The 23,716-nt window shown below is 35.9% G+C and overlaps 2 protein-coding genes across 2 annotated transcripts; both read left to right on the forward strand.

Annotated features, from left to right (window-relative positions):
• The first annotated feature begins 4,852 nt into the window (after window positions 1–4,852).
• LOC109210082 (NEDD8-conjugating enzyme Ubc12) lies at window positions 4,853–9,239 on the forward strand. The gene is made up of 6 exons (XM_019373456.1): window positions 4,853–4,994; window positions 6,072–6,185; window positions 8,063–8,171; window positions 8,430–8,508; window positions 8,611–8,727; window positions 8,812–9,239. Exons 2-6 carry the CDS (start codon window positions 6,077–6,079, stop codon window positions 8,947–8,949), a joined length of 552 nt encoding a protein of 183 aa, XP_019229001.1. The 5' UTR covers window positions 4,853–4,994; window positions 6,072–6,076; the 3' UTR covers window positions 8,950–9,239.
• Window positions 9,240–20,590: 11,351 nt separating this feature from the next.
• LOC109210083 (protein BRASSINAZOLE-RESISTANT 1-like) lies at window positions 20,591–23,264 on the forward strand. Its single transcript, XM_019373457.1, has 2 exons — window positions 20,591–21,216; window positions 22,108–23,264. Exons 1-2 carry the CDS (start codon window positions 20,914–20,916, stop codon window positions 22,798–22,800), a joined length of 996 nt encoding a protein of 331 aa, XP_019229002.1. The 5' UTR covers window positions 20,591–20,913; the 3' UTR covers window positions 22,801–23,264.
• The last annotated feature ends 452 nt before the right edge of the window (window positions 23,265–23,716 follow it).

Raw genomic sequence — 23,716 nt, forward strand, 5'->3', positions numbered from 1 at the left:
AAGATGGATCCTCATATTACTGAGTGTTGATACACACCCTTGTATATTTGCCTTCTATGTGAGAACGGTCCTATTGACACGTGAGTCGTCCGTGTAGGTACCAATTGGAATGTGGGCACAAGATGCCAAGTATTAAGGGGTCACGAATTGGAACCCGTGACCTGTGAATATTTTGAGGTTTGGTAGCTCGTGGAGATTATTGGATAAATCTGGTGTGAAAGCGGTTATTCTTGTCGAGATGCTACTTGTTCTTCCTTTGTTTGTTTTTCCTAGAATTTAGACCGTGTTCAGCTTATTCTACTGTGTTACTCCTTGTTGTGTTCCGCTGCTAATTGTTTCTTCTATTTCTTATTGCAAGAAGTGTATTATTATTGTCATCAAGCATAGTTTTGTAGAGATATCGTACTCTGTTAGTTCTCCACTCATACTTGTCCAGGTTATCTAGTCCAATAGGTGTCTTGATTGTCCTCGTCACTACTCCACAGAGGTTAGTCTTAATGCTTACTGGGTATCACATTGATGTACTCATACTACGCTTCGTCACAATTTTTGTGCAGATCCAGGTATTTCGGAGTCAGTCGATCGCTACCTAGCTATACGGATCTTGCTGTGGAGACTCAAGATAAACCTGATGCTGCGTTCGCAGTCTTCGGAAGCACCTTCTAACGTTGTATTTACACTGTTTATCCTTATTTCTAAACAATTGTAGGGGTTTTCTAGCAAACTCAGTTGAGCTTATGACTTGTACTACCGGTTTTGGATTGTAAACTTTGTAGCGTGATTTCCTCTTTGCACTTGTCAATCGTTATTTATTATTATTATTAATTCAGTAAATGTTAGGCTTACCTAGTCCCTAAGACTAGGCTGCCATCACGACCTCCTACGGAGGGAGATTTTGGGTCGTGCCATTAATTTTGATCGAGTATTTAGAGATAAAATCTTTTGGTTTTTGAAATAAAAATTTACATATTTAAAATTACATAAAAAGTACTATAAGTTACAACAACAACAATAAAGCATGAGCACCAGGAAAGCCCAAGCACCCTATTAATGAAAAATAGAGAGGTTATTTCTAATAGACCCCCGGCTTAGGAAAGCATGAGCACCACATTAATGAAAAATATAAACAAGAACAGACAGTACCAAAAAGCCATATAAAAGCAGAATAAAAACAACAAGATAGTAAGGTGATCAACAATGAAAGAAAAAAATGATTAGTCATAAAAACCTATTACCAATAGAAAGCGAGACGCGTGCCAATACTACTGTTATGAACACTCTAGACTACCTGCTCTACTACCCTAACCTTCGACCTCCATACATTCCTATCAAAGGTCATGTCCTCGGTCAGCTAAAGTTGCGCCATGTCTTGCCTAATCACCTCTCCCCACCTCTTCTTTGGCCTACCATTACCGCTCTGTAGGCCCTCCAATGTCAACCTCTCACACCTCCTCACCAGAGCGTCTGTGCTCCTCCTCCTCACATGACCAAACCACCTAATCCGCGCTTCCGGCATCTTGTCCTCAATAGGGGCCACACCCACCTTGTCGCGAATAACCTTATTTCTGATCCAATCTAACCTGGTGTGCCCGCACATCCATCTCAACATTCTCATCTCTGCTACCTTCATCTTATGGACTTGAGCGATCTTGACTGGCCAACACTCAGCCCCACACAACATCGTTGGCCTGACCACCATTTTGTAGAACTTACCTTTAAGTTTCGGTGGTACCTTTTAGTCATACAAAACACCATAAGCGAGTCTCCATTTCATCCATCCCGCCCCAATACGATGCATGACATCTTCATCAATCTCCTCATCCCCCCTGAATAATAGACCCAAGGTACTTAAAACTTCCTCTCCTAGGGATGACTTGTAAGTCCAGCCTCACCTCCCCTTCCCCTCCTTGAGCCTCGCCACTAAACCTACACTCCAAGTATTCTGTCTTGGTCCTGCTCAACTTGAAACCTTTAGACTCCAGGGTCTGCTTCCATACCTCTAATTGCGCGTTCACACCGTCTCGCGTCTCGTCAATCAATACAATATCATCTGCAAATAGCATGCACCACGACACCTCCCTTGAATGTGGCGTGTCAGTACGTCCATCGCCAGAGCAAACAAAAAAGGGCTGAGGGCCGACCCCTGGTGCAACCCCATCATAATCAGAAAATGGTTCGAGTCCCCACCCACCGTCCTCACTCGGGTATTTGCTCCATCAGACATGTCCTTAATCAACCTAACGTAGGCAACAGGTACACCTCTAGCCTCCAAACATCTCCACAAAACCTCCTTCGAAACTTTTCTAAGTTGATGAACACCATATGCAAGTCTTTCTTTCCCTCCTATACTGCTATATCAATCTCCTAACAAGGTGGATGACTTCTGTAGTCGAACTCCCTGGCATAAACCCGAACTGGTTCTCGGAAGTAGACACACTCCTCCTCACCCTTAGCTCTACCACTCTCTCCCAGACTTGCATAGTATGGCTAAGCAGCTTGATACCCCGATATTTATTGCAATTTTAGATATCACCCTTGTTCTTGTATACAGGAACCATCGTGCTCCACCTCCACTCTTCGGGCATCTTCTTCGTTATAAAGATGACAGTAAATAACCTAGTGAACCACTCCTAGCCTGCCTTGCCCGCACTCTTCCAAAACTCCATCTGGATTTCATCCGGCCCGGTCGTCTTTCCCCTGCTTATCTTACACATAGCTCCCTCAACTTTATCAACTCTAATCCGCCTAGAATACCCAAAGTCACAACGACTCCCGAAGAGTTCCAAATCACCCAGTACAATGCTCATGTCCCCCTCCTCGTTCAAAAGACTATGGAAGTAGGTCTACCATATCCGATGGATAAGCCCCTCATCTAATAAAACTCTACATTCTTCGTTCTTGATGCACTTCATTTGGTCCAAGTCACGCGCCTTCCGTTCTCACGCCTTGGCTAACCTGAACAACCTCTTATCCCCACCTCGGCCCCTGAGTTCCTCATACAAACGACTAAAAGCTGCAGTCATGGTTGCCGTAACTTCTAGATTTGCCTCTTTCTTACCTAACCTATAATGCTCCCTATTTGTCATCTTCTTCTTCTCGTCTACACTTTCCACTAGCTTCAGATATGCTGCTTTCTTGGTTTCCACTTTTCCTTGCACCTCTCTATTCCACCACCAGTATCCCTTGTGACCGCAAGTGTAACCCTTTGAGACCCCTAATACCTCTCCCACGGCTTCCTTAATGCATTGCGTAGTCGTGGTCCACATAGCGCTTGTGTCCCCACTACTCCTCCAAGCCACCATAGTCAACAACTTGACCCCCAATTCTTGCGCTTTAGCTTCCGTCAAGGCTCCCCACTTAATCCTATGTTGGTTATACATCGCCCTTCTCCTCCTCTTCTTCGTGATCTGTAGGTCCATGACCAGGAGCCTATGAAGGGTCGAGAGGTTCTCACTCGGGATGACCTTGCAATCCGTGCAAAGACCTCTATCGGACTTCCTACAGAGTAAATAATCCATCTGAGTCTCGGCCACCGAACTCCGAAAGGTGACCAAGTGATCCCTCTTCTTCGGAAGTTTTCTGTCACCAAATCAAATGCTCTAGCAAAGTCCAGCAGAGACGTTCCTCCTCCGTTTCTATCTCCAAGACCAAAGCCACCATGCGCATCATCATACCCCAGACGTCGCTCCAATGTGGTCGTTGAAATCTCCTCCTATGAAAAGCTTTTCGGTACGCGGATACCACCCACCATCTCATCCAAATCCTCCCAGAAACGCCTCTTGACTTCCTCATCCAAGCCTGCTTGGGGTGCGTATGCACTGATTATGTTCAAAATAAAACTTCCAACAACTAGCTTAATAGTCATCAATCTGTCATTCACCCTCCTAACCTCCACCACTAGTTCACGGAGTTCATTATCAACCAGGATACCTACCCTTTTCCTTCCACCAACCTCCCAGAATACCATAGTTTGAACCTGTCCACAGCCCGCGCCTTATCTCCCACCCACCTATCTACTGTACACAAGCTATATTAATATTCCTTTTCTCGAGAATCTTCGCTAACTCTACAGATTTTCCAGTCAAAGTTCCTATGTTCCAAGAACCCACTCTCAGCCTAGTAGCTCCCTTAGCCCTCTTACCCCCCGCACCCCTTCCCCCGCGCTGACACCCTAGAGGCTGGGTCAGTAACTAGGCCGGGTAGACTTTCATGCTCCCAGTACGTTGTCCCCACCTCGGCTCGAGCTGTCCGCTTGGGTAAGCCAGGTCTAAAACACTCCCCCAGGATTTAAACCTAGAATAACATAGCCTCATGCCGGATCCCTAGTAGGTACGTTCGTTTGCATCATGTGCATTTGATTTAGGAGACTCAACACATGGGTTGGGTCTGTCTAGGACAGGTCTACCCGAAATTAAAAAGACCATCCTGATGCATCTTACATGCTACTTGTACATTATTGGTTGGGCTTGCATGTTTAATGGCTTTTAGAATAGGAATCAAGAAAAATCAAGAGAGGGAAAATAAGAGTGAAATTCACCCGATTCTCATAAAATTCCTGTGTTCAAAAATTAATAATTAATAATTAAAAATATTTAAAAAGCAAATAAAAAAATTATAATAAAAGAATAATTTATTTGACTCTCGAAATCCTAACATTGTCTTGAGAAAGAGGACATAAATTGTTTTAATATAAACATATTATTTATGAAAAAAATAATATATCCTTTTTTTCAAAGTAAATAAAAATTTACATGTATAACTTTTATGGAAAAAGTTGAATGCATTGACTATTGTAGAAGAGGTAATTATATTGTGGTTCAAGAATGAAATATAAAAAGGTGGACTAGCGTCCAGGGTATTTCTTTCTTCAGATTCTCTCTCATCAATTCGATAAGAGAGAAGAAAAGTACCCATTTGCTGGCTCTCACGCTAACCTGAGATCACACAAATCCTCTTTTTTTCTTCAGCTCTTTTGTGCCCTCTCACTTAAGCAGGTTTCATTCTTTTTTTGTTTTTTTGCATAATTTTTATTTTTATGTACTTATAGTTATACACCCTTTTGTAGATTCAGTGATTTCTGATGCTTTGATTGTTTTTTTCCAGATCGCATAATCGATCAGTTTTACTGTCAGTTGCTTTTATCTTTTGAAAACCCTTTATTTTGCTGATTATTTCAACGAGTTTTCAAGTTTTTTTTATCAAAGAATTCTGGTTCTTGATTGTGTTTTTGATCTGAGCTAATTGTTTTTCCTGTTTGTTCTTCTTGTATTATAGTTAGTATTTTCTGGGTTTGTTTCAATTTAACTTTCCAAAGACTATTTGCTTATTGATTAGCTTAAAGTTTGAGTCTTTTACTTGGGTCATAGTTTGTTCTGCTAGGTTTTAAAATCTTTAGATATTGGTTAGTTTTCTTATGGGCCAAACTGTTGTTTTGCTATTTGTTAAAAAATTATGCTTTATGTGCACCCAAATATGAAGATGTTCGATAGAATTTAATTTTTCTTATGATTTTTGACTTTTTATTTATTTATTTTGTATGATATTGGTATAAGATGAGCTTTAATGGGACAACATGGTCAGTGAGTATTCATATAGCCGAACCCAACTTGCTTGGGGTTTCCTGGTTGTTGTTTGTATTTGTGACATTTTTTCATAGACCAGAGTTGGTTACAGGTCCTTCTGTCAAGCCTACCTGTGCTAAAATCAATAGGATAATTCTTACCGAATAGTATGGTTAAATGATTTTACGAATTACCAGGGGATATATAGGTGAATAGGTGATCTTGAGAGTTGAGAATACAAAATGTGAACCATTTTTTTTGTTATTCTACTTCAAGGTAAATGTTTGCTCAGAAGACCCATTTTTCCAATTCAGTAGGTGCTCCTGAAATCTTTTTTAGATTATGCAAGGAAATGATATTCGGGTGTTCATTGATATAACTGCAGAAAATCTTATGTATCTGCAGGTTGTTATTGTTGTTAAGAAAGAAAAAGAACTGATGGGAAAATAGTCTAATGTACTTCGAATGATCTTTCGTGCTCCGATTATGTTAATATGTTTTCTCTTGTAGGGACCATGATTAAGTTGTTTAAAGTAAAAGAAAAGCAGAGAGAACAAGCTGAGAATGCAAATGGAAAGCCACCAGTCAAGAAACAAAGTGCAGGAGAGTTGCGTCTTCACAAAGGTGGTTTTTTTTCTATTTCTCTTGAACTTTAAAGTTAACTGGTGCTTTAACCATTTATCATCTTGCAAGTTGTTTCTAGTGAGTGCTTTATGCATGACAGATTGGTCACCAATTGCCCTCTATTGGTGAGATATCCTGAGTTTTGAACAGGTTAACTAGTGATTTAACCATTTTGCATCTTGTGAGATAATTTTACTACGTGCTTCTTGCATGGCAACTCGATAACTAGATATCATGAAGTAGTCTTAGATTGTCTTGGTTGTATTGAAAAGTGGAAGGCAAGAAAGAGGGGAAATTACATGACATGGGTTAGTGTACATTTACTTTTAAAAAAAAGGCTTATATTACATTTTCCTTTTCGGTTGGTTGAGACCACATCAACTCTTTTTACCAACCTGAAATTGGACTGAATGGAGGAAGTAATCTATCTCCTAGCTTTTGAGTATGACTTTCACTTGCACATCAAGTCGTAACTAGACTGATGGCAAGAAAATAATAATCAATCAGTTTCCTTTCTTCTTTCTAATTCCTCTTGTTGCCAAATGTAGTATTGTTTTTTTGTTGGAGGAGCTCCAAAACCCTGTGTACCTATGAGCGGTCTTGTATCTCCGCATTCTTGTGGCAGTATTCCTTCCAGGCCATTTAATAGAAACTTTACGGGTCTGCTTTGTTCCAACTGATGGTTTTAGAGTAAACATCCTGGTAGGATAGAATTATTGCTAAGGTTGTGGCACCCAATAAGGAGAAAGTAAGATTTAGGCTCTTAAGACTTATTGAAAAGGTTTATGTTTGTGATGTATATTTTCTTGGAAATGATATCGTTCTTCTCCCATATAACTTGTCTCAAGAACTGTGGGAAGTATATGCACAATGAAGAACTGTGTGTTGGAAGTACTTGAAAAATATCTCAGGCAGGGAGGAAGTGTAGGTGGCTATCAGTTCATGGAAACAACACCGAGTTCTTACGTCTTCAGTTGATTTTGCTTATTTTTTGTTCAAGTGGGATTGGGTTTGTCGTCCTCCTGTTTTCTCCATTGATCCTCTCCCCACTATGCCTCATGCTGTTCTTCTCCATCTTAATTGAAGTGTGTGTAAAATTGCAACAACATTGCCCATCCTATTAAATGCCAAAGTAACACCTTCACATAAGTTGATCCCTCTTTTTTTGCAACAAATTTGCCTTCCCTGTTTTTCCATATTTTGATTTGAAATAAATATGGAATTTTGAAAATCTGAATTAGGTATAAATCTTTTGAGAAGTTGAATTAAGTCTACAAAGATATCTTGTTGCCCACCTCAAAGTTTTTCTTTTAGAAATTGTCAAGTGAATAGATATAGTTTCTTCTTCCTCCTCACTCTTTAGCTGCTAAACACACTGCAAAGTTTTAAGATGCCATCTTAATATCACGAACATCAATCATGGTTATCCAGAAATCTCCCATATATTACTTACAGAGGTTAAATCCATTTTTTGTCATTGTTCAACTTTTATGCTTCTCCTGGTGCATCCTTGGAGACAAGTGTTGATTTTTTCAGAACCTTTTTATATCCAAGTTCTCAATCACATACTGCTGTATATGATTATTACATTTGTGCACTCAAGCATAGAGGGGTGGAGATTTTGCTTGATGTGAGACAATAGCATGATAATTTATTTGCTTCTATTTCCTTTCTCTCTGAGCAAGCCCTCTTAGGAATTGCAGAATTTCTTGAAAAATTCTCTCTTGCTAGCAGCTTTCTGAAAGGAATTCTTTAACTACATGTATTATGTATCTCTTTGTACTAACTTCTATGCATTTATTTTCTCTAGCTCGTACTTTCTGCTATCTTCTGTCGTTAATCTTAGATTATGATGAGTAAACTTTTGTATCTTGTAGATATAAGTGAGCTAAATCTACCCAAAACATGTAGCATATCATTTCCCAATGGAAAAGATGACCTCATGAACTTTGAAGTCACCATTCGGCCTGATGAAGGATATTACATGTAAGTAATTTTGTTACAAACTTACCTATCAAATAAATGTGCAGCTATTTGTAGACCATCCGTTCTTCAAGTTTCTTACTTTTAAGAAGTAATTCCTGTCTTGCTAGTTCAACTTCATTCCCGCCTTTATGCTTTCTTATTAACAGGGCACATTGGTGGATTTAAATTAGCTTTCTTATTAACAGGCACGTTGGTGAATTTAAATTAGATTTCTGCGGTGATTTTATTGATTATTTGTTCTTTGTTGCCTGTATACAGGGGTGGCACATTTACGTTCTCTTTCAGCATTTCTCCAATGTATCCTCATGAAGCCCCAAAGGTTAAGTGCAAGACAAAGGTGGGTAACTGGTTATACTTATCTTGTTTATTTTCTTACTAGACTGTCGAATCTTGGACAGTTTATCGTTGTCACCGTAATACCCTCTTTTTTTTTTTGCAGGTTTACCACCCTAATATTGACTTAGAAGGAAATGTGTGTCTCAACATTCTTCGAGAAGACTGGAAACCTGTGCTTAACATTAACACCATTATCTATGGCTTATATCATCTGTTCACGGTATTTTTCTTAATCTCGATATAAAGATACTTCACTGTCACTCGTATAAAGTATTTAGCAGTTAGAACTTGTGATATTCTGCAGGAGCCGAATCACGAGGATCCCCTCAATCATGACGCAGCTGCTGTACTAAGAGACAACCCAAAGTTGTTCGAGTCCAACGTTAGAAGGGCAATGCATGGAGGCTATGTTGGGCAAACGTTCTTTCCTCGCTGCATGTAACATCTTTACTGATTGAAGAAGCTGATGGTGGAAGTTTGAGAACTCTGTAAAGTTTGGGTGCAAAATCATTTCAGGTGGTCTTTCTGCAACAGAATATGGGTTCAAATGTCTTAAAATATATGTAACTCGGACCAGAAAAAATTCTGTATGCTAAGTGTAAACTTTGCAATTTGTTTTTGGACAAGTTTATTGCGTTAGACCAATGGTGTAGACCTATGTTTTGGATTAACTTGTGTACAATCTGAAATTTTTATTCTATGGGAGATTCGAGCATGATAATTGTCTTATTAGTTCAGCTGCTTTTTTCCAAGGTAGACATGATCCCAAAAAAAGGAAAACTGTTTTTTTTATTAGATTTCTTGAGTTATTACTAGGGCTGTGTGTTTTGTGTTGTAGGTAGTCTATTAGTCTTGTTTTATCATGGGTTTGATGTCAAAACGGGAAACATTATTGGGAAATTGCATTATATAGCCGCTCCGAAAAAATAATAGTCGGCAAATTGTGTATTTTTGTATATTAATATATAAAATATACATATTTTATATAGCAAGCACATATTTTTTGAATGTTGGCTAACGAATGTAATTATTTTTGGCCTACTGGCCAAATGTGTAATTGTCCAAAATTATCCGAGAATAGTGACATAACATGGCCATGGCAGGCTAATTTTACTTAGGGGAAGTGCACAGTTAGCCACTAATAACAGATGTATTTACTTTTAAGCCACTGTTTAAAATGTCTTTAGTCTTTAGCCACTGCTTTAATAAACTTTAACTGCCTGGACGATAATACCCTTCTGCTCATTTCCTTAACTTTTGAACTTAACTTCAGGATTACATGTCCTTAACTTTTGAACTTGGTACTCTAAGTTCAGGACTTCAGGACTACATGTTCTTAACTTTTGAACTTGGAACTCTAAGTTCAGGGCTTCAGGACTACATGTCCTTAATTTGAACTTGTAACTATAAGATTAGGACTTCAGGACTACATGTCCTTAACTTTTGAACTTGGAACTCAAACTTCAGGACCAAGCGTCCTTAACTTTTGAACTTGTAAGTCAAAGTTAAGGACCTATTGTCCTTAACTTTTGATCTTGTAACTGTAAGTTAAGGACTGTCTGTCCTTAACTTTTGAACTTGTTAGTCTAAGTTCAGGACCAAGTGTCCTTAACTTTTGAACTTGTAAGTCTAAGTTCAGGACCAAGTGTCCTTAACTTTTGAACTTGGAATTCAAAGTTAAGGACTATAAGTGTCTTTAACTTTTGGAACTTGTAAGTCAAAGTTCAGGGCCAAGTGTCCTTAACTTTTGAACTTGGAACTCAAAGTTAAGGACCAAGTTTCCTTAACTTTTGAACTTGAAACTTAAAGTTCAGGACCAAGTGTCCTTAACTTTTTAACTTGTAACTCAAAGTTAAGGACCAAGTGTCCTTCACTTTTGAACTTGAAACTTGAAGTTCATGACCAAGTGTCCTTAACTTTTTAACTTGTAACTCAAAGTTAAGGACCAAGTGTCCTTAACTTTTGAACTTGGAATTCAAAGTTAAGGACTTATTATCCTTATCTTTTGAACTTGGAACTCAAACTTCAGGACCTATTGTCCTTAACTTTTGAACTTGTAACTGTAAGTTCAGGACCTATAGTCCTTAACTTTTGAGCTTGTTAGTCTAAGTTCAGGACCAAGTGTCCTTAACTTTTGAACTTGTAACTATAAGTTAAGGACTGTCCGTCCTTAATTTCTATGCTTGTAACTCTAAGTTAAGGACCAAATATCCTTAATTTTAGAACTTCCAACTCTAAATTCAGGACCCACGTAAAAAAAAAAGAGTTTTGATTCTTTGAAATATGAAAACTCAATTGGTAATCTGGCAACTGATCTTCCACTTCCAAAAAAAAGCGTAAGACCATTAATTTACTCCACAAAGTGTCTTCAAAACCTCTTTCAACAAATACCCCATTTGCACTAATTTTTGTTTGTGAATATCTCAAACTGAGAAAAGAGAAACACTTGTTTGTGTTTTCCTTTTCCTTTTCTTGTATTTTTCAGCTAAAAATTATAGATTAAATAAACTAATTTCTTCTGCAAGAGCCACGCCCAGCTTGTTTAGTTCTTAATCAAGAAGCCAATGTATTCGGTGCAGAGTGAGAAGCGGGGGTTTGAGAAGAAAAGCAATGGAAGAAAGGGTAAAAATATCTTTTCATATTAATTTTAATAGAGTAGTGACTATTTTTGCTCAACATTTGAATTGCTAGATAAAAAATAAATATCACCTTAAATAGTGGCTACCCTATGCCATTTCTACGTAAAAAATGACATTAACATCTTAACCTACACTATACAGATCCTAGTCGAAAGGCCGAAAAAGGTGTTCCTCGGGGTCCAAAGTTTAATATTAAGTAAAAGTAGAAATGGCATAGGGTAGCCACTATTTAAGGTGGTATTTATTTTTTATCCAGCAATTCTAATGTTGAGAAAAAATAGCCACTACTTTATTATAATTAATATGAAAAGATATTTTTACCCTTTCTTCCATTGCTTTTCTTCTCAAACCCTCGCTTCTCACTCTGCACCGAATACATTGGCTCTGGTTTCTTGATTAAGAACTAAACAAGCTGGGCGTGACTCTTGCAGAAGAAGTTAGTTCATTTAATCTATAATTTTTAGCTGAAAAATACAAGAAAAGGAAAAAGAAAACACAAACAAGTGTTTCTCTTTTCTCTGTTTGAGATATTCACAAACAAAAATTAGTGCAAATGAGGTATTTGTTGAAAGTGGTTTTGAAGACACTTTGTGGAGTGAATTAATGGTCTTATGCTGTTTTTTGGACGTGGAAGATCAGTTGCCCGATTACCAATTAAGTTTTCATATTTCAATGAATCAAATTCTCTCTCTTTTTTTACGTGGGTCCTAAATTTAGAGTTGGAAGTTCTAAAATTAAGGATATTTGATCCTTAACTTAGAGTTACAAGCATAGAAATTAATGACAGACAGTCCTTAACTTATAGTTACAAGTTCAAAAGTTAAGGACACTTGGTTTTGAACTTAGACTAACAAGCTCAAAAGTTAAGGACTATAGGTCCTGAACTTACAGTTACAAGTTCAAAAGTTAAGGACAATAGGTCCTGAAGTTTGAGTTCCAAGTTCAAAAGATAAGGATAATAGGTCCTTAACTTTGAATCCCAAGTTCAAAAGTTAAGGACACTTGGTCCTTAACTTTGAGTTCCAAGTTCAAAAGTTAAGGACACTTGGTCCTTAACTTTGAGTTCCAAGTTCAAAAGTTAAGGAAACTTGGTCCTTAACTTTGACTTACAAGTTCCAAAAGTTAAGGACACTTAGTCCATAACTTTGAATTCCAAGTTCAAAAGTTAAGGACACTTGGTCCTTAACTTGCAGTTACAAGATCAAAAGTTAAGGACAATAGGTCCTTAACTTTGACTTACAAGTTCAAAAGTTAAGGACACTTGGTCCTGAAGTTTGAGTTCCAAGTTCAAAAGTTAAGGACATGTAGTCCTAAAGTCCTAAACTTAGAGTTACAAGTTCAAAAGTTAAGGACATGTAGTCCTGAAGTCTTGAACTTAGAGTCCAAGTTCAAAAGTTAAGGACATGTACTAGCCTGTTTGGCCAAGCTTCTTTTTGGCCAAAAGTGTTTTTTTTTTTTTTGCCAAAAGCACTTTTGGCCAAAAAATGAGGTATTTGGCCAAGCTTTTGGAAGAAAGAAAAGTGCTTTTGAGGAGAAGCAGAAGCAGTTTTGGAGAAGCAGAAAAATGTAGCTTCTCTCCAAAAGCACTTTTTTGAGAAGCACTTTTGAGAAAAATACACTTAGAAGCAGTTTTTTAAAGCTTGGCCAAACACTAATTGCTGCTCAGAAGTGCTTTTCAAACTAATTAGCCAAACACAAACTGCTTCTCACCAAAAGTACTTTTGAGAAAAGCACTTTTGAAAAAAAGCACTTCTCAAAATAAGCTGATTTTTGCAGCTTGGCCAAACGGGCTAGTAGTCCTGAAGTCCTGAACTTAGAGTTCCAAGTTCAAAAGTTAAGGACATGTTAGCCCGTTTGGCCAAGCTTCTAAAATCAGCTTATTTTGGGAAGTGCTTTTCTCAAAAGTACTTTTTAAAAAAGTGCTTTTGGTGAGAAGTAGTTTGTGTTTGGCTAATTAATCAGAAAAGCACTTTTGAGCAGTAATTAGTGTTTGGCCAAGCTTTTGAAAACTGCTTCTAAGTGTATTTTTCTCAAAAGTGCTTCTCAGAAAAGTGCTTTTGGAGAGAAGCTACTTTTTTCTGCTTCTCCAAAACTGTTTCTGCTTCTCTTCAAAAATACTTTTTTTCCTTCCAAAAGTTTGGCCAAACACCTTAATTTTTGGCCAAAATTCTTTTGGCCAAAAAAAGCACTTTTGGCCCAAAAAAAAGCTTGGCCAAACAGGCCAAGTCCTGAAGTTAAGTTCAAAAGTTAAGGACATGAGCAGAAGGGTATTTTCATTTGGGCAGTTAAAGTTTATTAAAGCTGTGGCTAAAGACTAAAGGTATTTTAAACAGTGGTTTAAAAGTAAATACATCTGTTATTAGTGACTAACCGTGCACTTCCCCCATTTTTTTTTATAGAGACGATCCACTAAACTACCTTTGCTACCTAGGAAATATTTCTTTCTGTTTCTTTTTTTTTTTTTTTTTGTCTTCAAATATTCATCGTTTAATAAATTAAATTGGTTTATAATATTTGAGTTAAGAGACACATAATATGGATCAAATGTACTGTCTTACCGTTTAATAGGAATCTTTTTAGGCCCCGTTTGGCCATACATTTTGGCAACGTTTTTTCAATTTTTTTTTGAAAATATTGTTTGTTCATAGATTAATGATCTATTTTTGAAAAATTTCTGAAATTATTTTTTAAGTTCCCAAAATCTAGTTTAGTGTAGATTTTGGGTGAAACTTGTTCTCCCACTCACAAAACTTCAAATTTTTTTCAAATAAAATACATGTCCAAATATAATTTCAACTTCCAAAAATTATTTTTTAAACCTATTTCAAAAATGCCGGTACAGTGCCTATTCCTTATGACTTCTAGGCTTGTTGGCTTGACTCATTCGTCTTAGGGAGTTAGCTTCCTGTAGCTGGGTTTTAAGTTTCAACTAAATCTATGTCTAAATGTTAGCTTAGTCTTCTCAATTCGAAAATGAAATTTTGAGTCCGATGTAACAATTGACTGAACTGATCAGCTAATAATTGAGCTGAGCAACGGAGAGTAGGGACCACAATTACTTATGTGGCAGATATTTATTGGCTTGTTGACTGCTTCAATAACCGAGGAGACATCTCTGTTACAAAATTGCTTTTTACCAGCAATAAAGTTTTTATAAAAGTTAAAAAAAAAAAAAAAATATTATTGTCCCCCACAATCACAAAGGAGTACTATATATTCGTCCAAATTTTTTACTATTACTTTAGTACATAATACTACAACATAAATACATGATGCTTAAGTAAGATTTTAATTCTTGAGACAGAGATTTGCAGTAAAATCACAGTATTTTTTTCACCTTTATTTCTCTTTCTAATCACCTAATCTGAATCCTCGTCACTTTTTTTTAAAAAAAATTAATACTATTAAAGAACACAGTGAATATTCCCAAATCAACCTTTTAAAGCAAATGCGGTAGTATTGCTCCTTAAATTAAAGGGAAATTTTTATAAAGTACCATCTTTTAGTAGTAATTAGTCATCTATAGATACCATTTGCTATATTACGGATTATAGATACCTTTTCTATGGTTATAAGGTGTATTTGATGTATTTAAGCTATTGTATTCATGAATACGGTAGCAAAAATAGGCGTGAATCAGGGAAGTCCAGCAAATCAGTTATATTCGAGTGTATTCGACTATATTCATCGCGTGAAACATGGGATTACAGCTGGATAGATGACTGTATTCGACTGTATTCACGACGTGAAACAGGGGATTACACTGTTTTTAAATGGAAAGTGTATCAATAACATAATAGACTCCTAATATAACTCAACAAACTCAATTATAACACACAAAATTTGTATTTCCGGTTATAAAAAAGATTCTCAACTGAAAAATACCCCAAAAACATAGCAATCTTTAGAGAAAGTATATAATACACCTGAATACATAAATTATATTAATTAAAAAAATATATGAATACATTCATAGCATATAGCGAGATAGTGAATATAATGAAATACATAGAATACAACGGGATACATTGAAAAACAATGAAAAAAAGACAGTGAATATAATGAAATTCACGGGATACAGCGAGATACATTGAATTATAATGGAAAAAAAAAGACAATGAATACAATTAAATACATGAAAATACAACGTGATACATTGAAAATACATTGAAATATATTAACAGAAGATCAAGTTGCTCAGCCCCAAACTCCGTCGTCTTTGCTCAAGAACAAACCTTAATTTCCGCCTTGTAGGCAAATAGTCCTTCTATCTTCAAAGATCTTGCAGAACACTAATTGAACCGGAACTTACAGAATATTAAATCGAAACGTAATTGGTTTCTTGTCTAGTTATCCGCATGGAATGAAATCCAGGCATCAATGAAAGATAAATATGTGATGAAGTCAAGCATTGTAAACTTGGTGAGATTGGGTCTTCAGCGACGGAATACAGCGAGATAATCACCAACGATTTCGTGGATTTGCTTCGGCATGATTGGGTCTTCGGGTTAGGGTTTGTTGTTGCTGTGCTGCTGGTCGCTGGATTTTTCAGTTGAGACGATGCCGTTAGAAGGAGCAGGAGAGCGAAAATTTTAATGGGATGGGGAAGAGAACGGGATGTATCAAAGTAGAGAGAGAAGAAAATAGTGTAACTGAATAGCCTATTTAGTGGCTTAGAGCTAGGAGATAACCAAAATTAAATATTTTACTTTAAACCTTAAAGGTATCTATAGAATATAATTTTTTTAAATGGTATTTATTTAAAATAAATAAGGTGTTAACCTTTTCAATAGGAGGTAAAAATTCCTATATTAAACTTTGGTTAATCTTGTTCGATGTTATGTGGAATATTCTAACTTTTAAGGAGTGGTTTGGTACGATGGACAAGCTAAAATAATCTTGGGATAAAAGTTTAGTATCGCATTATTCCTTACTAATCCCAGATAAATTTTCCTGCGATTAAAAATAATACCGGGATAACTGATACTCCCCCATTCAACTTTAATTGATTTTTGGGTTGCTTTCACACATATTAAAAAATCCACCTTTTAGAACTAATTAATAATGAAATTGACCATTAATGTTAATTTGTTCATTGAAACTATAACACATATTCATAGGCTTTTTACTCAAAGGGCAACTTTGAAAGAAAAAAAAAGTTAATTCCTTCTTGATATAAAAAAATGAAATAGCGTGGACCACAAAAAAGATAAAAAAATCAATTAAAATGGATGCCAAAGGATGGAATAGTTATCACATGATAAATTATCTCAGGATAAAGCAGTAAAATTGATAATCCCAAAATAACACAACATACTCTCGTCATTTCAATTTAAATGACACACTTTCCTTATTAGTTCGTTCTAAAAAGAATGACATATTTTTTTAAAATTTTTAATTTACCCCTTTACCCTTAATGATAAGCTTTTATAATCATACAAATATCATGACCCCACAAAACTTTTGCCCCTTAAACTTTTTGGATCACATATTTCGAAAGTCTTATTCTTTTTTCTTAAGCTTTGTGCCAAATCAAACTACACTATCCAAATTGAAACGAAGAGAGTACCAAACAGTAATAATACCAAGATAATTAGATCAAGCATAACTAATCTCCGTATAAGTTATAATTAATCCAAACATAATTATTTCTAACATAACTTGCCTTCAAATCAAACGACCCTTAAGTCTCTAATGCTAAGGTCTATTTCTCATCTTCCGTTGATAATTCATCCCACCTCTACATCTTTGAGAAATTTTATTTCAAATAAATAAAGGAAGACACAGTCTTATCTTTATTCCCAATTATATCTGATTGTCCATTTACGTGTAAGTAATACTAATGAAACCCATTTACTCTTATTTGTTTGGGGCATTTGCATCTATACCCGTTTTTTGTGCCACATTTTAACCTGTGTCCGCTTTGCAAAAAAAATTGCAAGCGTACCCGCTTTTTCGCATAACTTCAGCACACGGGGCTGAAGTAGCAAAGACAATCACACAAAACTTCAGCATTTTAGTAGTCGGGCCTGAAGTTCAGCTCTAGAGCTGATGTTTTTGTTTTGTAACTCGCGAACTTCAGCTCTAGGACTGAAGTATTATTTTATAAGTTTTTGTTTAGTAACCGGGAAACTCCAGCTGAAGTTTGTCAGTTATAAAATAAAAACTTCAGCTCTAGAGCTGAAGTTTTTGTCTTTGTAACCGGAAAATTTCAACTCTAGAGCTGAAGTTTGCCAGTTATAAATAAAAACTTCAGCTCTAGAGCTAAAGTTTTTATGTTGTAACTAGGAAACTTCAGCTCTGGAGCTGAAGTTTCTATGTTGTAACTAGAAAACTTCAGCCCTAGAACTGTACAATTTTTTCCCACAAATGCTAACAGTCTCATTAATTGAGTCGCCCTCAGTCAAGAATCCTGACTTATATTAAATCTTCTGTGAACTATGACAAGATGTTCAACATCCTGACTTTTTATAATTGCTACTAGTTAATATTAGTGTCGTTGCCTTTTAGTATCAAAAACAATGTGTCGTAGGGGACTAAGCAGTGACCTCCAGATTAAATCATTAATGAAACAATGGAAGATTTGAAATTCAATTGTACAGTTGCTTTAGCAGCACCAACAACAGAAGAAGAAGAAGAAGAAGAGGAGAAGGGAAGAAGAAAGGGAAGCTGAAGTTTTTTAAAAAGTGGGTACGGGTGCAAACAGAAAGACAAAGCGGCTACAGGTTAAAAAGGGGCGCCCAAATAGGGTGCCCTGTGCAATTTTTACTATTTGTTTTAAGTTGAGATTTCAATACCCAAAATTTCAAAATATCATTATCACTACTTTAACCTTCAACCTAAACGACTTATTTTTATTTGTACACTTACAATGTAATAAAATTTATTTAATATGCCAGTTTATACAAGTAAAAATCAGGGGCGGCCCGATTAATTTTGTGGCCTAAAGCCAAACTTTATAAGGGGCCTTAACTTTTTTTTTAAAAATTTATTATTTATTTGAAGTCTATTTTTTTAGCGTTTCTTGGATAAAAATTATTAATAATTTTTTTATAACTAATACCTCTTAATATATATTTCTCAATTGACAATATGCTAATCTATTTGACTTTTCTTGTGACATTGTTGATCTTAGGTAAGACTTTATTAATTTTAATTTTGAAAACTTCTTTTCGTTGAAGCAACGGTAACATGAGTAATTAACATTATTCCATAAGCAATTTAGGCATTTGAAAAAGAATTAAATCTTTTTATTTGACTGTGTATCAATTAAACTACTATCTTCTAATCGTGCTATTTTTCTTAATACTTTTAATTCAGAAAAAAAAAAAATCTAAACCATCAATATCGAATTGGTTATTATGCTTTTAACGAATATTCAAGATTAAGACAATATTTATTTCAAATTTCCAACATCTAATGATCTTAGTTTTTACCGCCAAATAGAAAATCAAAAATATTTTCATATGTTTCGAATTGTTCAAATCTATTGTGAAGTGAAAAGATAGCCTTGTCTATTATGTATAAAAGTAATCAACTCTAAAGGACTCTTCGAAAGATTTTGTGATTTCATTATCAACATTCGCATCAAATTGTTGCTTCTTATATATATCACATGTTTCTTAAATTCGGGTTTGATATTTCAAGTTCAATTTCCTTTGTAGAAATCATAGCAGTTGCAAATCGTTCTTCTCTATATTTGTTATAAAGAAGACAATCAAACTTCTTCACTTTACAGATTTTTTTTAAACTTATACATAGTCTATTAGGTGTAACAATAAAATGAGGACCCTATAAATATGGGGCCTAAAGCGGTTGCTTTACTTGCTTTATGGAAGGGCCGCCCCTGGTAAAAATGATTCTTTACAAGGCTGTTTGGCTAAGCATATAAGCTGGTCAAACGGGCTTATAAGAATCTTTCAACTTATTTACCCCTTTTGATAAACACTCAAAGTAGGGGTGGGCATATTTCGGTCGGAACCGAATAAACCGACCGAACCGATTCTTTTTTAATTTCGATTTCGGTTATTCGGTTTGTTCGATTGGTTTCGGTTTAAAATTTTAAAATTTCAGTTTTTGGTTCGGTTTTCGATTATTAAGTTATTTAGTTCGGTTAACCGAAAAATCGAATTATTAGCATATAGTTTCTTTTAAGTTATATATATGCTAAGCCCATAGGTAATAAATTAATACTATTAGGTCCAATCTATCATGACTCAACCTAATTAAGTAAGTCCCTCAACTTCCAAATCTTAAAGACTTTTACTCTATTAAAACTTCCATAGCATATATAATAGATACCGGGAGGATTTCACACAGAGTTGTAATTTACACTATGTTTGAATTTTATGATCCATAATAGTGTGCAAAGTTTAGTTTTTTATTTTTTTTATTTTTTTTTATTTTTTATAAACACAATATATCCAGCAATTTCGAAGTTTTTGGAAAAAACAACAAATTCGCCGGTACTATTATTACACAGAAGGAGCCCAATATGAGAATGTTCAAACCGAAAACCGAACTGAAATAACCGAACCGAAATTACAAAAACCGAACTGAACTGAACTTATTTCAGTTCGGTTTCGGTTACTACTTTTACAAAACCGAAAACCGAATAACCGAACCGAACCGACCGAACGCCCACCCTTGACTCAAAGTACTTATAAGCCAAGTGCTAATAAGCTAATAATATTTATGACTTTTCAGCTTATAAGCACTTTTAGCTTGACCAAGACTTTTACTAATTTATTCCTAATAGTAATATTTTTTAATTCTTTCCAAAAATAAATTTCCTAACTTTCTCTTCATTCCATATTCGTTGTTCATCCTTTTCATTATATATTTTTTAATATTTATAATTTTTGTAAAAATAATAAGGTTATTTTAGCTATTTTACCAAAAGAACAACTTATCAACACTTTTTTACCAGATACATCAACTGCTTTATTATCAATTTGAACACTTATATCCAAACACGTAAATACTTATTTAAAAAATTAATTTTAACACTTAAAAGTATTTTTCAACACTTCAAGTGTATCAACTATTTACAATCAACTAATCCAAACGGCTTTAAATATTACAATCATTATGATGAAACTAATAATAAAAGAGTAATTATACTATTCTACCTCATTAGATAGCTAGAATTCATTTTATCACCATCTCTAATGTAAAAATAAAATTTTAACTCTATCTAATAACGGTTAAAACTAAGACTCTAATCAATTAATAAAGAAAATCTAAAAGAGCAGTCAAAAGCTTTTGGAGTATAGAGTGTAAACACTTGCACATGAGTCTTCTCAAGCCGGTAACAAACTTTATCTCCTCAATTATTATTATATCTCTCCAAAAAAAAAAAAAAAAAAAAAAAAAAGCACAACTGCTATCATTATCATTATATATATAGAAAAGCTATATATATAAAGCAATACATATACACAAAAACACACACACACAGAGTGAGAGAAAAAAGAGTAGAAAACCAACTCAGATTCTTCTATAAAACTTTGAGAGCGTATTTCTCGTGATTAGCAGTCCCCCAAAAAATGCTTTATAGGGTGGCAGCCTAAGTACCTATACAACACACACACACACACACACAGAGTATGCAAAACCCACCTGCTGTCTGAACATAAACACCTGGGACCAGCCCCCCATTTCTCCTTCTGATACATAATTATTTATATATATCACACAAAAGAAACAGAAAACGAGTTCATTTTCTTGATTTTGAGAGGAAAAAAAATCAAGAATTTTAAGGGAAAATGATGTGGGAAGGTGGAGGGTCGCCGGCGACATCTTCTGCCGGCGGTGGCGGCGGTGGAGCTGGAGGAGGAGGAGCCATGGGAAGTAGTAGTAGTGGGAGGAGGAAGCCATCTTGGAGAGAAAGAGAGAATAATAGGAGAAGAGAGAGGAGGAGAAGAGCAATAGCAGCTAAAATATATGCAGGATTAAGAGCACAAGGGAATTATAATTTGCCTAAACACTGTGATAATAATGAAGTTCTTAAAGCTCTTTGTGCTGAAGCTGGTTGGATCGTTGAACCTGATGGCACTACTTATCGCAAGGTTATAATTTATTTATTTTAAAAAAAATTTACTTTCCTCTTTTGTTTGCTTTCTCTTTGTGTTTGTCTTAGTTTTTGCTTACTTTAACTTAATGGGGTTTTGGGTTGGATTTTGATTAGATCTATAGATTTGGAAAATGGGGTTGCTGTATTTGGGATCAAGATTGGATTTTTAAATCTATTTTTAGTGGATTTTGACTGTTTTAAGGGTTTCTGATCTGGGAAATTGAGTTTGAGCAGCTTCTGATTTTCTGTTTCAGTCTTGCCTTTTTTATGCATCTTAATTCTTAGCTAATTTTTTAAGTTGCTACTCAGCTGGATTTGCTCACTTCCTTTGTTTTTCTTATCATTGTAACCTGTTCATGTTCTCAAATACTGTCTGTTTAAAGAAATTAGTATGATCCTGTAAAATAATTTGTTATAGAATGGAGATTGTTTCTGAAATTTGCCAGATTCCAAGCTTTAATGTGATGAATTTTTCTTCTTGTTGCCAATTGAAGAGCCTTCTGTGTTAGCTAATTGGTCTTTGAAACTCACATTCATGGAACTACTTCTATCTTTATGCCTTCTGAGCCGAGGGTCTATCAGAAACAGCCTCTTTGCCTTCTTAAAGGTAGGGGTAAGGTCTGCGTACACACTCCCCTGCCCAGACTCCACTAGTGGGATTACGCTGTTTTTGTTTTTTGTTGTTGTTGTTGTTGTTATCTATCTTAACTGTTTGATTCTTGGTCTGAACTCAAAGAAATAAGACAACAATTTAGCTGAGTACAATTGTGTCTGGGGATTAGTATCTCCTCCTACATGGCAAGTGTTAGTAGTAATTTCTAGCTAGCCTTTAATCATTTATGTTCACTAATTTGATTGAACATTTTCTTCTTTTAATATGTTTCAGGGATGCAGCAGGCCAACTCCAATGGAAATTGGAGGCACTTCAGCCAACATTACGCCAAGTTCTTCACGACATCCAAGTCCTCCGTCTTCATACTTCGCTAGCCCAATTCCATCTTATCAACCCAGTCCAACGTCCTCGTCTTTCCCAAGTCCATCTCGTGGTGATGCTAACATGTCGTCCCATCCATTTGCATTTCTCCATAGTTCCATTCCGTCATCACTACCTCCACTACGAATATCAAACAGTGCCCCTGTAACACCACCTCTTTCATCACCTACTAGACTCCCTAAGCAGACGTTCAATTTGGAAACATTGGCCAGAGAATCAATGTCTGCTTTAAATATCCCTTTCTTTGCTGCTTCTGCCCCAACAAGCCCAACTCGGGGTCAGCGATTCACTCCTGCCACTATACCAGAATGCGACGAATCTGATTCGTCCACTATTGATTCTGGCCAGTGGATGAGCTTTCAAAAGTATGCAACCAATGGTGTCCCTACTTCTCCGACTTTTAATCTTATTAAACCTGCAGCTCAGAGAATCCCTTCTAATGATATGATCATCGATAAGGGTAAGAGCGTAGAGTTTGACTTTGAGAATGTATCAGTGAAGGCGGCATGGGAAGGAGAAAAGATTCATGAGGTTGGTTTAGATGATCTGGAGCTCACTCTCGGAGGTGGGAGCGGTCGCATGTGATTTTCTTGATTAAAAGGAACTGCTTCGCGTGGATACAGATTGAGATTATCTGAATTGCTAGCTGATGAAGCACTCAGTAGTCCAACGAATGTTCATATATTGTCTGCAATTTATGTTACAGAGATGAAGTTGGCCAAAAGTAGATCTTGCATTGTAATGCATCTTAGGATGGATTTGATTCTCTGTTGCTGTTGCTGTTTACCTTATTATACAGCATTTTTATGTTTGTTTTCTTAATCTGAGAAGGCCACTTAAGTTTATTGGGTCTTTTCACAAGCATTTTAGGTGTAGATAGTTGGTGCTTTCTATCTCCTTGAGGTTGAGAATCGTTTTCGTCGTTGTAGACTAGCAGGAGCTCTCCACAAACCTGAACTATCCACAATTTTTTCTTGATTATAGTAGATCTCTTTGTTGCTGTGCTACTGGATTCTTCTTTTATGATCAAATTGATGTACTATTCTTTATCTCTTTGATGTTTTTATGTCCAAATTAAACTACTAAGCTCATTAAAGTCCACACACAACCTGTTTTCTCCACCACATTATGGCCTTGTCTCATTGGAGATGTTCTTTGCTTATTTTAGTTGGCCTATAGCATGATTTGCAAGGGCTATTCAAATTGTGTCTATACCATTTTAGTTTTATCGGATAAGAGACAGCTGTAATTTATGGTAACTCTGCTCATCAAGGCTGAGTCAGATGAGAAGTCACAACAAAATTTGTTTCTATTGAGATTTGAACTCCAGTTTTCCCGAGTTTTTATCCCTACTTTTATTGGCCATTAGACTGCACCTTCGTCCCTCGTCTCTCCATAAGGATGGTCTACAACAGAATGGATGTTAAGAAGTTTGAAGGGTTTGATTGGTAACTCTACCCATCAAAGCTGAGTCTCTTCATAAGGATTGTGTATAACAAGA

Source organism: Nicotiana attenuata, unplaced genomic scaffold (assembly GCF_001879085.1).
Source record: "Nicotiana attenuata strain UT unplaced genomic scaffold, NIATTr2, whole genome shotgun sequence".
Classification (NCBI taxonomy): Eukaryota; Viridiplantae; Streptophyta; class Magnoliopsida; order Solanales; family Solanaceae; genus Nicotiana; species Nicotiana attenuata.